Consider the following 14,295-nt stretch of genomic DNA (forward strand, 5'->3'; position numbering starts at 1 on the left):
TCCAGATGTTTTGGTACTGAAACTTATATTAGCCCCAGCCAATAGACAGGGCCACAGGTTCCCCATCCTTCCTATATCTAATTTCCTAGGAATACATCCCACTGAGCAGATGTGTACTATGTACTATGAATCTCACAATGTGGGTGAGCCTCCTAAGATAGGGTGTCCTAAGTTAGGGGGTCATAACATTGTTTATTCTGTTTTCAAAATATATAATTGGATATTACTTGGTTATAAAGCATTGGATGGATTTTTATCTTGAACAAAGATTGCTTTACATACTGCTTACATGCCATAATGGTTCGGAAGTGGTTTACAGGCATAAAACCAAGTCTAAAATCAATATAATAACAATAATGCACAACAAAAATTACATCAAAGTGTTAAAAATGTCCATATTTAAAATGTGCAACAAAACAAACCCGCTAAAAAAACACACGAACTATTAAACAGGTAAAATAATCAATTAAATAGCTGGATTTTTAAAAAAGAGTTCAAGTTCAGGTGAATAGTTGCCTGAACAGGTGCCTCTTCAAGAGTCAGCAGAATGCCAGTGCAGATGAGGACTCTCCTCTATCAGCAGGGAAGGCATTCCACAACACTGGTGCCACCAGTGGAAAAACCCACTACCGTGCTAACCAATAACCCAATAATCAGGTTGCAGCAAAACTAACCGGTTCCCATTTGCTGATCTTTATGCCCTTAATGGGCAATGGAGGGCAGTATTTATTTTCCCCAGGTAGCCAGATCCAACTATTTAGGGCTTTATATGTAAGTAGCAGGACTGTAAAACTGTCTCAGTGGCTAATAGGCAGTCAGTGCAGATCCCTTAGCTAGTCTATGTGACCAATAAGGAACACCATTCACCAGGATAGGCTGTGGTGCTCTGCCCCAACTGCAGCTTCTCGACCAGCTGCAAGGGAAGGAAGCCTCACATAGAGAGCATTATGATAGTCCAAACATAAGGTTTGGCAAAATTATCCCTGCCCAGGAAAGGGAGCAGTTGACATACCAGCTGAAGCTGGTGACAAGTGCTTTTTGCCACAGAGGCCTCCTGGGCGTCCATGGACAAAGATGGTTGCAAGAGCTGCGTACCGGTTCCTTGAGTGTGAGTGCAACCCCCACCCCAAACAGACAAATCCCCTAATTCTCAGTCCTGGGAACAACTTATCCACAGTGTTAGTGTCCTAGCAGGATTCAGCTACAGCCCATCATAATAACTAGTAAGTGGTTTCCAAACTTTGGAACATTCTGCCCTGGGAGATCCATTTGGCTTTCTACCTGATGGTGTTTTCTGCCAAGAAGAATATCTTCCAGTTCCAGCAAGCCTTTGGCATAGTTGATTTTTAATTATTGTTCTAGCCCTCCAAGTTTTCTCCCTCACAGCTGATGTGCTTGTGTGCTTGTCACCAGCTACCAGTCTAGGTTGTGGTTTTTTTTTTGTGTGTGTGTGTGTGTGTGTGTGTGTGTGTGTGTGTGTGTAATTTTGATTTGTTTTTGAATTTTGATCTTGACTGAGCTGCCCCAAGTGCCTCATACTGAGGCACAAATGCAGGATGTATACGATTTTTTAAAATAAAGTAAAATGCTCTCCAAGATGACACAATGAGTGAGGAAGTGTGGCTGCAACTCACAGGGATACTTCAAATGCCTTTTTTTAATGACTGCAAAATGTGTGGAAAGGATGCGTGCACACACATATACAAAAAATAATAATGGAGACAATATTCATGTCTTACCTGCAGCTCAAAGTTGGTTTGATCAAGAAATTTCTTGTTTAGCATATCTGCATACTGATTAATTGCTCGCAGGAAGACTCTGAAAGATCAAGAGAAAATTACATAATTACACACTTAAGACTTTGGCACCTTTGTAAGTTTGGCATCCAAATTAGATATAAATCCAAGACTGTCTGGAAAGTAGAATTTGCTGCAGTTATTAGGAAAGCAGTGCAAACTTACCACTGTTAAATATGCAGAATTATATGCATATGCTCTCAAAATTAATCAAGGAAATTAGCATATGTAGAATAAAAGAAATAGAAGTGAATATTTTTTCCAAAGGATTGCTTCTATTTAATATCATGATATCATAAAAAGATAATTAACAATTCGATTTACTGATAAGCAAAAATTAATTGCTTTTCAAAGTCACATGTACTAATATTATTGGTTTAGAATTAAACTCTTTACTTAAGTAGAATCAACAGCTGGTGAACAATGGATTGAACTTCTACTTCTATTAAAAAAAAGAGGAGAAAAACATTAAAAAGAGGAGAAACATAGTTTATACTGGGTACAAACAAAACATCCCTTAACAGGTATTATATACAAAACTCTACATTCTTGCAAAGAGTAAAACAATCTTCAATGCCCAGATCTTTGCTTTCCAAGCAAATGTTTCAGCAGCAAATTGTTTAATTGGTGTTATTAGGATGTCGACTAACGACTTGGTAAACTGACATGTCCTTTGAATAGGCTGCAGACACTGGGCTTGTGTCCTTATCTCTGAAAGGAAGGCAATAATAAAGGTCAGACTCTTTCTAAACGACCTCTCTCTTTTTGCACAATAGTTATCTGTAGAAAGAGTGACTCACATTAGGACACAGATAATAAACTTAATTACTCCTAATACATTTTAGTATCCTACAATAAAAAGAGTCTGGAAACTGAGGACATATGGCATTTTGACAGGTCCTTTACAAAAAAGTCAAGGATCACTAGGTGAGTTAAGGACAAACGCACAATATAAACTTGCATCTGTGTTCCTTTTTGCTCTGTCCTCTGCTACCTCTTCACACTTCACAGACAGGACCCAGCATTTGATATTTGCTCATATATATATATTTATTGCCCATGGATTGCTGCTATAACAAAAATATGTAGTTTATTTTAAAGTAAAGGCTCAGTCTCATTTTTCAAATGCACATAATTCCACATGCACAATCCTGTTTTGCAAAAGCAAACGTTGTGAGGAAGCTACAGCACTGCAAATGGCACAGAGATGCAGCAAGAAGAGTGACAGCTTCAACAGTAGAAAGACCCTCAAAAGGTAAGGGAGGCAGGTGTGCTAAGTTCCTGTGTAAATTCAACCTCAGGGAGGAAGGAAACAATATCAAATCCCCTTCCTACACCATTAAAATAAACCAGTTGCTGCCTAGGCAGCCGGTGTTTAGACACCAGGTTTTCATTTGACCTGTCTGCTTTCTTAAGCCATTGGGTAGCAGAGTCAGTATTTGAGATTTGTTTCAAGTATGCACTGTTTCTATTGTGCTTGTATCGTTATTTCTGTCTTCTGGGAATTTTACTGTCACCCATCCAGAGGTCCATGGATGTGGGGCAGGATATGAATTGACTAAACCAGGCACCCCCAAACTCGGCCCTCCAGATGTTTTGGGACTACAATTCCCATCATCCCTGACCACTGGTCCTGCTAGCTAGGGATGATGGGAGTTGTAGTCCCAAAACATCTGGAGGCCCGAGGTTGGGAATGCCTGGACTAAACCGATAAATCAGCATGGTACTGCAAGAAGCCTCGAGCCAAAATGGTGGAAGACAAGCAACCTACATGTGGTGAACCTATCAGAAACCTAGAGCAGCTCAGAGCTAGTTTCTTGTTTTTTAAGCAGGTTTCCTGTTTGGCAGGGGGTTGGACTCGATGGCCCTTGTGGTCTCTTCCAACTCTATGATTCTATGATTCTATGACAGGTCTTCTTGTGTGTTGTTGCCAAGTTCTACCCTACCCCCACTTTGTGAGTGTAAAAAGCTTACACCATTATCCCAAAGGAACAATATGTCCTCAACTGGATTCTCTCAGTTTCCCCCCACAGAATTCAGATAATTAGAGAAAAGAGGGTAAAAGTACTGATGCAAGTGGAGAGAGAAATTGACAAGGAGCTGCAATTTACCTATGAATTTACTGTAAAAAAATGTTGGACATAACTCTTTACTTAACTACTTTTTTTGGAGAAAGGCATCTAAAGGACTAGTCGAACAGAGGTGACAAAATATTAAGCTCTAGGGCTAATTGACAGATTAAACAGTCGCTGGGTCCAGATGGCATACACCAGAGCATTTGTATTCAAATTTGAAATTGTTAGTACTTTAACAAGCATTTACAACTTGACACTATGATCGGCTTCTTTACCAGAAGCCAATTTAGAAAAAGGAATAAGAAATAAACAGAAAATTAAAGGCAAGTTAGCCTAACAGCTGTCCTGTCCAAGGTAAACTGAAAAGTGCTGATATTTGAATTATTAGCCATATAGAACAGGTTTCCCAACCTAGTGGGGGATGTTGTAGACTGCAGCTCCCATCATCTCCGACTATAGGTTTTATTAACCGAGGCCAGTTGGAGCTGAAGTTCAGCAATATCTGAAAGGCACCAGTTAGGGAAGGGCTAATATAGAAGGTAAAAATATTGCTGAGAAAGAATCACCATGGATTCGTAAAGAAAAAGAAATCATGCATTACCTTTTTTATTTTTTTTAAAGTATTCTTGCAGTGTTTCAAGAAACACACAGATAAGAGTGATGCAGAAAACATAATACTTGGACTTAATTTCCCCCCAAAAATGTTCCTCGCCTTAGGCTCCGATGTAAACTTAGGGGAGGCAGGCGGCACTGTGATCTAAACTACTGAGCCTCTTGGGCTTGCTGATCAGAAGGTTGGCAGTTCGAATCTGCGTGACAGGGTGAGCTCCTGTTGCTCTGTCCCAGCTCTTGCAAACCTAGAAGTTTGAAAGCACACCAGTACAAGTAGATAAATAGGTACCGCTATGGCAGGAAGGTAAACGGCATTTCCGTGTGCTCTGGCACTTGTCACGGTCCTCTGTGTGCCAGTAGCGGTTTAGTCATGCTGGCCACATGACCCAGAAAGCTGTTTGTGGACAAACACCATCTCCCTCAGTCTGAAAAGTGAAATGAGCGATGCACATCATGGTCACATTTGACTGGACTTAAGTGTCCAGGGGTCCTTTACCTTTTTACCTTTACCTATGTAAACTTAACAGTTAAAGCATAAGAAGAAAGTAGAGTACAGTGGTAAGTAGACGGGATTGGTGATATTTAAATGAAGTAAAGTAGTGGTAGCTAACATAGAAGACTCCAGGTTATTGGGCCATGGTTTGGCATAGTGTTATGTAATACTACAAGAACAAACCTTGGTTGCAGCTCATGGTCTGTTTACAGCAAAACCATAGTGTGGTAACAAGAAGACTGGGGAGCAGGTGAAGCTGCCATATTTTTTTACTGTGAATACCCACATGATCACATACTCTTCCTTAGCTATGGTTTGTCTTACTGTTATGCAAAAAATAAAAAGTAATGGTTAGCTTTTTCTAAAGCCATGGTTATGTGGGATTATACCTAAAAATAGTGTTGCTATATGACGCTCTAGAGATTCTGCACAATGCTGGAATTTTTTATTTTATTTTTTACAATTTGGAATTGCCTTTAAAACTACAGTTTTATCATGATTTAATCCTAGTGCTTACAAATAAGACTGACACATTTATGCATTGACTGGCAGACAAAACAGCAACAGAAGGAGATGCATTAGTCTATAATTTATTACACTTAACTGGGTGACTCAACAATACGCTGTTCAGCAGCACTATTTAGATACAAAACACTAAGAATCAGAACATTAAACGCCTTCATAATATGCACTCTGTTATTTTCAAGAGAGCACATGATTGGGTGCTAGCACTACTGTAATTTATTTAATATATTTGTATATCACTTTATATTGTTATTGGCTCCCCAGGGAGCTTAGAAGAAAATACTGAATGCATGTTTGGGAGGGGGGGTCTCAACTCCAATAAGCTCCAAGGCCAGCTGCACATCCTCATGTGACCATCAGCATTGGAGAGCCTGAAGAAAATGTCCATGCTCCAGTGTAGGTATTCACATTCTATTATTCTTACCTTAACAAAACAGGCTTGTAAGGATGTGATGAGCCTGGTACAGTGAGAAAATACTGTCAGGAGTTGCTGACCACAGCCCCATGTGCTGAAAAGTATAACCTTGGTCCCTCCAGAAAGAGACTTCCAGGTCTGACCTAGTTCCACCAACCCTCCTAGGTGGGAAGGACTATATAGGACTTTCTTTTCCAGATGAGGGAGCTGCAGCCCAAGAGAGGAAAAGAGCTACTCCAAAGACATTCAAATCTCCAGAGCCTGATGAGTTGCACTTAAGGGTACGAAAGGAGCTTGCAGATATAATCTCAGAGCCTCTGTCTCTAATTTTTCAAAATTCTTGAAGAACAGGTGAGGTCCACATCTTTTATTTTAAAAAAAGGTGTGTTGGGGGGTGGGAGAGAAGATCCAGTTAAGTACCGACCAATCAGTTTGACATTGATACCAGGAAAAGTCCTATAACAGATAATTCCACAGTTGGTCTACGAGCACTTTGAAAAGGATGCTGCGATTAATAACATCTAGAATGGGTTTCTCAAAAACAAGTCATGCCAGATGAATCTCATTTGGGGTGGATACAGTGACAGGCTTGGTGGATCAGGGGAATGAAATAAATTATAATAGTATTTATTATTTCCAAGTCACCTTCAAAGGTAGCCCCACATAGCGTGCATTGCAGTAGTTGGGATTCCAGATTACCATAACGGATTGGAGAACTGAAGAAGAGTTTGGATTTGATATCCTGCTTTATCACTATCTGAAGGAGTCTCAAAGCGGCTAACATTCTCCTTTCCCTTCCTCCCCCACAACAAACACTCTGTGAGGTGAGTGGGGCTGAGAGACTGAGTCAAAACTAACAAACAGATTTCAGTAGAGTCAAACGTAAGGTCCTACACTTAGGCAGGAAGAACCAGCAGCACAAATATGAGATGGGGGACGTCTGGCTTCCCAGCAGTACTTGTGGAAAGGATTTAGGATAGCGGTTGGCAAGATTTTCTACCAGTGGGACAGCTCACTGTCCCTCAAATCTTCTGGCGGGCTGGACCACCCACCCACGTACACAGACACAAACACCAGTAGAGGGGGGCTTCTCTCTCTGGTTTAGTGTGGGGACTGACCGTGCAGGCGGCAGGATCCTCGGGCCAAATTAAAGAGCCCCTCGGGTCTTATCCGGCCCACCGGCCTTAGTTTGCCAACCCCTGATCTAGGACTTTAGCAGACCACAACCTTAACATGAGTCAACAGTGTGACGTAGCTGTAAAAAAACCCTACTGCTATTCTAGGCTGAATCAACAGTATAATGTCCAGATCAAGAGAAGGAATAGTACTTGGTCAGACTATGCTTGGAGTACTGTGTCCAGTTCTGGGTGCCACAATTTAAGAAGGATATTGACAACCTGGAATGTGTGCAGAGGAGGGCGACCAGGATGATGAAGGGTCTGGAAACCAAGCATTTTGAGAGTGTTGGGTATGTTTAGCCTGGAAAAGAGGAGACAGAGAGGAGATATAATGGCCATGTTCAAATATTTCAAGTCTCCAGGGCCAGATGAACTGCATCCAAGAGTATTAAAAGAACTGGCAGATGTGATCTCAGAACCACTGGCAGTCATCTTTGAGAATTCCTGGAGAACAGGCGAAGTCCCGGCAGACTGGAGGAGGGCAAATGTTGTCCCTATTTTCAAAAGGGCAAATGTTGTCCCTATTTTCAAAAAGGGGAAAAGAGAGGACCCAAATAATTACCGCCCAGTCAGTCTGACATCAATACCAGGGAAGATTCTGGAGCAGATCATTAAGCAAACAGTCTGTGAGCACCTAGAAAGGAATACTGTGATCACCAATAGTCAGCATGGATTTCTGAAAAATAAGTCATGTCAGACTAACCTGATCTCATTTTTTGACAGAATTACAAGCCTGGTAGATGAAGGGAACGCAGTGGACGTAGCCTACCTTGATTTCAGCAGGCATTTGACAAGGTGCCCCATGATATTCTTGTAAAGAAGCTGGTAAAATGCGGTCTTGACTATGCTACCACTCAGTGGATTTGTAACTGGCTGAGTGACCGAACCCAAAGGGTGCTCATCAATGGTTCCTCTTCATCCTGGAGAAGAGTGACTAGTGGGGTGCCACAGGGTTCTGTCTTGGGCCCGGTCTTATTCAACATCTTTATCAACGACTTGGATGATGGACTCAAGGGCATCCTGATCAAATTTGCAGATGACACCAAACTGGGAGGGGTGGCTAACACCCCAGAGGACAGGATCACACTTCAAAACGACCTTGACAGATTAGAGAACTGGGCCAAAACAAACAAGATGAATTTTAACAGGGAGAAATGTAAAGTATTGCACTTGGGCAAAAAAAATGAGAGGCACAAATACAAGATGGGTGACAACTGGCTTGAGAGCAGTACATGTGAAAAGGATCTAGGAGTCTTGGTTGACCACAAACTGGACATGAGCCAACAGTGTGACGCGGCAGCTAAAAAAGCCAATGCAATTCTGGGCTGCATCAATAGGAGTATAGCAACTAGATCAAGGGAAGTAACAGTGCCACTGTATTCTGCTCTGGTCAGACCTCACCTGGAGTACTGTGTCCAGTTCTGGGCACCACAGTTCAAGAAGGACACTGACAAACTGGAACGTGTCCAGAGGAGGGCAACCAAAATGGTCAAAGGCCTGGAAACGATGCCTTATGAGGAACGGCTAAGGGAGCTGGGCATGTTTAGCCTGGAGAAGAGGAGGTTAAGGGGTGATATGATAGCCATGTTCAAATATATAAAAGGATGTCACATAGAGGAGGGAGAAAGGTTGTTTTCTGCTGCTCCAGAGAAGCGGACACGGAGCAATGGTTCCAAACTACAAGAAAGAAGATTCCACCTAAACATTAGGAAGAACTTCCTGACAGTAAGAGCTGTTCGACAGTGGAATTTGCTGCCAAGGAGTGTGGTGGAGTCTCCTTCTTTGGAGGTCTTTAAGCAGAGGCTTGACAACCATATGTCAGGAGTGCTCTGATGGTGTTTCCTGCTTGGCAGGGGGTTGGATTCGATGGCCCTTGTGGTCTCTTCCAACTCTATGATTCTATGATTCCTCCTCTGGAGGTTAGGACCTGAATGAAAGGATTCAAGTTACAAGAAAGGAGATTATGACTAAACATCAGGAATAACTTTTTGATGGTAAGTGCTGTTCAATAGTGGAATGGACTCCCCTGGGAAATGATGGGCTCTCCTACATCAGAACTTTTATAGCAGAGGCTGGATGGCCATATGTCATGGATGCTTTAGTTGAGATTCCTGCATTGCAGGGTATTGGACTAGATGACCCTCAGAATCACTCCCAATTCTGTGATTCTATATCAGTTTTTATCCTCTGTTCCTATTACTTTTGTTATTCTTTGTTAGGCACTAACATTCAAACCATTATCAGTGCCCAGAGGAGCAAATCTGTCATAATATATAAAAAAAACCAGATGGAGAAATGGATAGGAGTATAAAACAGTGTTTTCTTGTCCTTCTCCAAGGATGTAACAGAAAATAGCAATACAGTTGTAGAATCTGTTCTGCTTTGTTGGTCTGAGAGTACTTGTGCTGCTGACATTGCTGTAAATGGATCGCTAATGCCAGGAAAGAGAAAAACCTTTACTGAAGCTTTAGGTAATCTTCCTTTTGAGCCACACAATAGCTGTCACATTTTAAAGAGATATAAGAACTTTTTAGAGAGTGAGAGGAGAGAGTCATTGAAGGGATCCTGTACAAAACAAGCTGCATTGGCAGAAGAAATGGGAGGAAGAAAACTCAGTCTAAAGTCCTAATTCATTATAAAATATTGGCCGATACGTTCTTCTCAGTAAGTACCAAACATTTGTGATAAAATACAGATTTTATTCCATTTGTTCACAACAAACAAGTTGCCTGATGTGCTCCTTAAGATTTGATAGCGGAAAAGACACACTCTGCTAAGATCAGCTGCAGTGCTAACCTAGGCTAAGTAGCTCCACAAAACCCTGCTGCCCTTCAAGCACGCAAGGAGACCCTCCCTGGAGCCCAAATCAGTTCTCTTCAGGCTCTGAGGTGGGTCTCCTTGGGAGCCACTAGGACTCTCCAGGGTGCTCCCTATTATACGCGATTCCATGTATGTGTGTGGGGCCCTGGAATGGAACCCTTGTGTAAATGGGGAGGCATATGTATTTGTTTCAATCATCTTTGCTATGGAGCAATGGCCACACTGTATTTTTGCCATTTTTCCTGGAGGACCCTCATTTAAGGCATGAAAGCAAATGAATTTGCTACTTCGTCATTTTCTCTCTCTCTTCCCTGCCTTAAATCCAAGCAATACACTGCAGCTTCCATGAATTTATGTGATGTTTCCTGCTAAGATCCCTAGCTATCTATGTAGAAGGAATGAGTGTATATGTTAAAAACAGAAATCACACCCTAACATTCTAGATACAGTTACTAGATCTGGCTGCTAGGAAAGCATGAAGATCACTTGCAGAAACCTGTCTAGCTGCAAAGCATAACCTACATTCAGCCCTCAGGAAAACTTGTTTACTATGACAAGATTTGAAAACCAAGATGTTAACAAGAAGTACGCACATCAGCTTGGTATATAGTAAAATAACCTTGCCTTGCCCCTTTCTTCTTCTAGCAATAGCTATGTGCTGGTTATGTCAGACAAGATCAAAGTATCTACAACATATGGTGCTCAAGTCATGCGCACAGAAGAAAATGTTTTGTTTTTTTAATAAACTTATTTCTGAGCTGTATTTTTGTTGTACCTGCTCCTAAAAAAAGCAGTAACTTCATGCATTTCCCAACATTAACTCATCTACTTTCCATAGAACAAATAATTTACATAATTTTCCCTTCGCATGTTAAAGCAACCCTATAAATAGAAATCGCTGCTATGATAACCTCAAGACATTTGAGAGTTCTTATATTAAACAGTCATGTCAGCTTATGAAGAATGGAAAATACTAGGTATGCACAGGCACTCGTTTTAACCAAGAACATAGATATAGCTTCTCAAATTAACAACTAGGCCCAGTTCATTCACAGGTACTGTTTAAAATATATCCCAGACAAGGGCTAAGAACTACAAGGGCAAAAATAATCCATTTTTCAGGATATGTCAATGAACTTAACTGTTTTTAAACACACAAGTTCAAAGCAATTTTTGGAAAAAGCTCTGTAGCAACACATCTGCATTTTCACTCCAAAATAAAAGGCAACTGTCTGACCCTCCAGTTAGAAGCTCTTGTAGGAAACAATAGCCCAATGCAACAACAAAAAGAATTGAGAAAGGGCAGTATAGGATGTGCCTTAGGATTTTCAATTCAGTATTCTTCTGATAACATAAAATTGCAGTGGTGTCATTGATATAATGAAATGTGCATGATTTGTTTAAATAATTTATTTAGGGGACAGTTTTTTTTACACTATCAAGGTTATTACCTCATAAGGAGTGGTATGCATAGTGAATGAATTAGAAGGTTATATGTTTATCTTTTGGGGCTCCTGATGTCTCTAAGTCATCAGTGAGGATTATACATTTGCCCTGAAGGACCACATTAAATGAGTTTCAAAGAATCTCACAATCCCTATTAATTTAAAAATAGGCTGAGATGTCTTACAATAATTCCCCAGTAATCAATCTGTTTTGTAGAATAGACTATTGAGCTTCTTCTAGTCAAGCTCTTTCATGCCCATTTTCATGGAAAGGACATTGAATGTTGGACCACACACTCTTGGTACAATTATTGAATCTATCAGGGATTGGGTAACATTGCTGAAATAAAATCACTGTCTGGAAACATGGAAGAAAAACAAGTCTACCTGTGGCTTTAATCATCTTGGTTTACAAGGTTGAGGTTGCCCCCCAGTTATTCACAGGTCATCACCAGACTCCTTGAGAAGTTTTAAGTGTCAGCTAGAAACTGATTGAAGGGTTGTTAATGGACAACCTTGCACCTCACCTCTCACAAACAGGAATCATTTGGGTTAAACAAAAAATCACACGGGGTAAAAATAAAACTTATAGTAGCATTGACACTTCACACACTTTGGAAGAATCTACTACTTAATACTTATTTAAAGCAGATGTATTTCAAAATAAGAGTTGATTGATTGTTCCAGCATCTCTCTTAGAGCATAGTTCCATTTATGTATTATTGCAGTAATGGCTTAGTGATTCTAGATTTCTTAATTAATTATCCAGGGTGTAACAGTTTGTGAAAATAAACTTAAACCCCCTATTCACAGTGGTCTAACACAAAAGTCATTTCATAGTACCTGAATTAGAGTTTCAGGATTCATGGAGTATAATTTCTGCACCTGGACCTGAGCTGACTCAAAGACTGTTTCCTCAAATCCATCTACCCCGGAAGATAGTATTCTTCTTAATGAAGACAACTCTCTTCCTCCTGCTCAAAGAAACTACCAATGATCAGAATGGTAGAACAGGACCATATCACTGATTTTAGAGGGAGTGTTCTCCAGAAAGATAATCCCTTGATGGCCTGTCTTCTTCAAAAAGGAAAGAAAAGGAAACAACAGAATTGTAAAGGACACTGGGTTTATCCCTTTCCCCTTGAATGCTGACAAATCAAAAGGGGTTCCTTTTTTAAAGGGAATACAGTGGTACCTCAGGATGCGAATGGGATCCGTTTCGGAGCCCCGTTTGCATCCTGAAGCGAACGCAACCTGCTTCTGCGCGTGCCACGATTCCCCGCTTCTGCGCATGGTGTCATTTTGACCGTCTGCGCATGCGCGAGCGGCGAAATCCAGAAGTAACGTGTTCCGTTATTTCCGGGTCGCCACAGAGCGCAACCCGAAAGCACTCAACCTGAAGCGTATTCAACCCGAGGTATGACTATTTCATAAACAGAGAATCTGTTGATTAAGTTTAGGATGATATTTAAAACAGGTATATGGCAAATAAAATAAGAGGGTACATACTATCTACTGGCACTAGAGCCAATAAAGTCAGTAGTCTGACAAAGGTGTCATGGTACTGGAATAAGGAAAGTAACAGCTTCTATTACAGGCAATCCTCATTTTGCACGAGGGTTAAGTTCCAGACCCCCATGTGCATCACCAGAGCATGAGTAAGCCTCTTTCCTCCTTTTTGTGATGTCTTTATGTTTTGGAGCCACTTTCAGGTTCAGCACTGGGCATGCGTGCGCGATTGTGTATCATTTGGATGAGCCTAAATTGGTCATTGCCTGCTCCAAGTCCCAGATTTGTGAGCCATTAAGAACCTCTTTGCTCATCTGCACCAGAGTCAAGGTGTTTTGGACTCTTAGAACTGAGAGCAACAAGCAGGACATTTTGGGATTAGAATCTTTGATCACATGATTGGAAGCCCTACCCCATGTCCAGCATCTAACCATTGTGGGAGCCAATTTGCCATGGAAGAGCAAGGGTTCATGACCTCATGTCCCCAGAGCATGTAAAAGCATCTATATATATTTTACACTTTGCTCAGCTTTCCAGGTCATTGACTTTTAAGGTGGCATTGAAGTCATACAACTTCTGCTTGCAAGGTAAAGCGTAAGTGAACATGAACCATAGACACTGCATTCACTAGTTTTCCCACAATGTCCTTAACTTGACTCTGGGGGTTTACTCAGATCAGGTTCTTTTTGAGATGTGGCAGTCTTTTTTCCCTACCTTTTCCATGGCCCAGTCTTCCCATAACTGTCTCTCAGTGAGTTGTAGAAGCAGTGTTAAAGCAAATTACGGCATTCAGTGCTTTTATTCTTTCTACAGTTTTATTCTAAAAGCACAAAAATGAATTCTTGAATGAAAAATCTATATGCTTATGCTTAAAAGAGCACAATAACTTGTGAACTGTCCTTTTGCATTAATAACTAGCCCCCTTTGTATTACAATTCTTATCAGGCAAAGAAATGGATGCAGACTGACATTTATTGTGACAAAATGAATGATGTTTTCATGTGCTGGAGATCCTAAATGCTTACAGCAATCACATCACAGAATTCCATCTGGCTGGAACAGATAATTTTATATCATCTATGTATATCTGTCAAATGGTATAGTATATCTATCGGCAATAAATCTAATCATAAGTACAAAAAAAGAAGCCGCTTATATAGCCATGAAGATTGGAATTGGATAAAAATTGTGAAAAAATGACTGTATAATTTATATTTTAATTTCCTTTCATTTTCTATATCTTACAGCATTTTCCCCTTTGAAATAAAGCCTAACAGGTGATAAATCACCCACCTTGTTTGGGGCATTAGGAGACTGTAGTGTTATGTTCTGCATGCCTGTTGAAGCTTATATCATTTTGTTTCACAAGTGGGGCATTAGAGTCTTAAATCATAAAGTTGTCTCTCTTTCTGCTCTGTGGCCACTCC

The 14,295-nt window shown here is 40.7% G+C and overlaps 1 protein-coding gene across 4 annotated transcripts in view; it reads right to left on the reverse strand.

The window, feature by feature from the left end:
- The window catches only part of DOCK1 (dedicator of cytokinesis 1), a 376,896-nt gene that overhangs the window by 99,450 nt on the left and 263,151 nt on the right, over nucleotides 1–14,295 (reverse strand). For all 4 annotated transcript variants that reach the window (XM_081863133.1, XM_081863131.1, XM_081863134.1 and 1 more), the window contains exon 30: nucleotides 1,740–1,818. In XM_081863133.1, the coding sequence (XP_081719259.1) occupies nucleotides 1,740–1,818 (79 nt within the window). The remainder of the gene's footprint in view (nucleotides 1–1,739; nucleotides 1,819–14,295) is intronic.

Source organism: Podarcis erhardii, assembly GCF_964252035.2.
Source record: "Podarcis erhardii genome assembly, chromosome: 5".
NCBI lineage: Eukaryota > Metazoa > Chordata > Lepidosauria > Squamata > Lacertidae > Podarcis > Podarcis erhardii.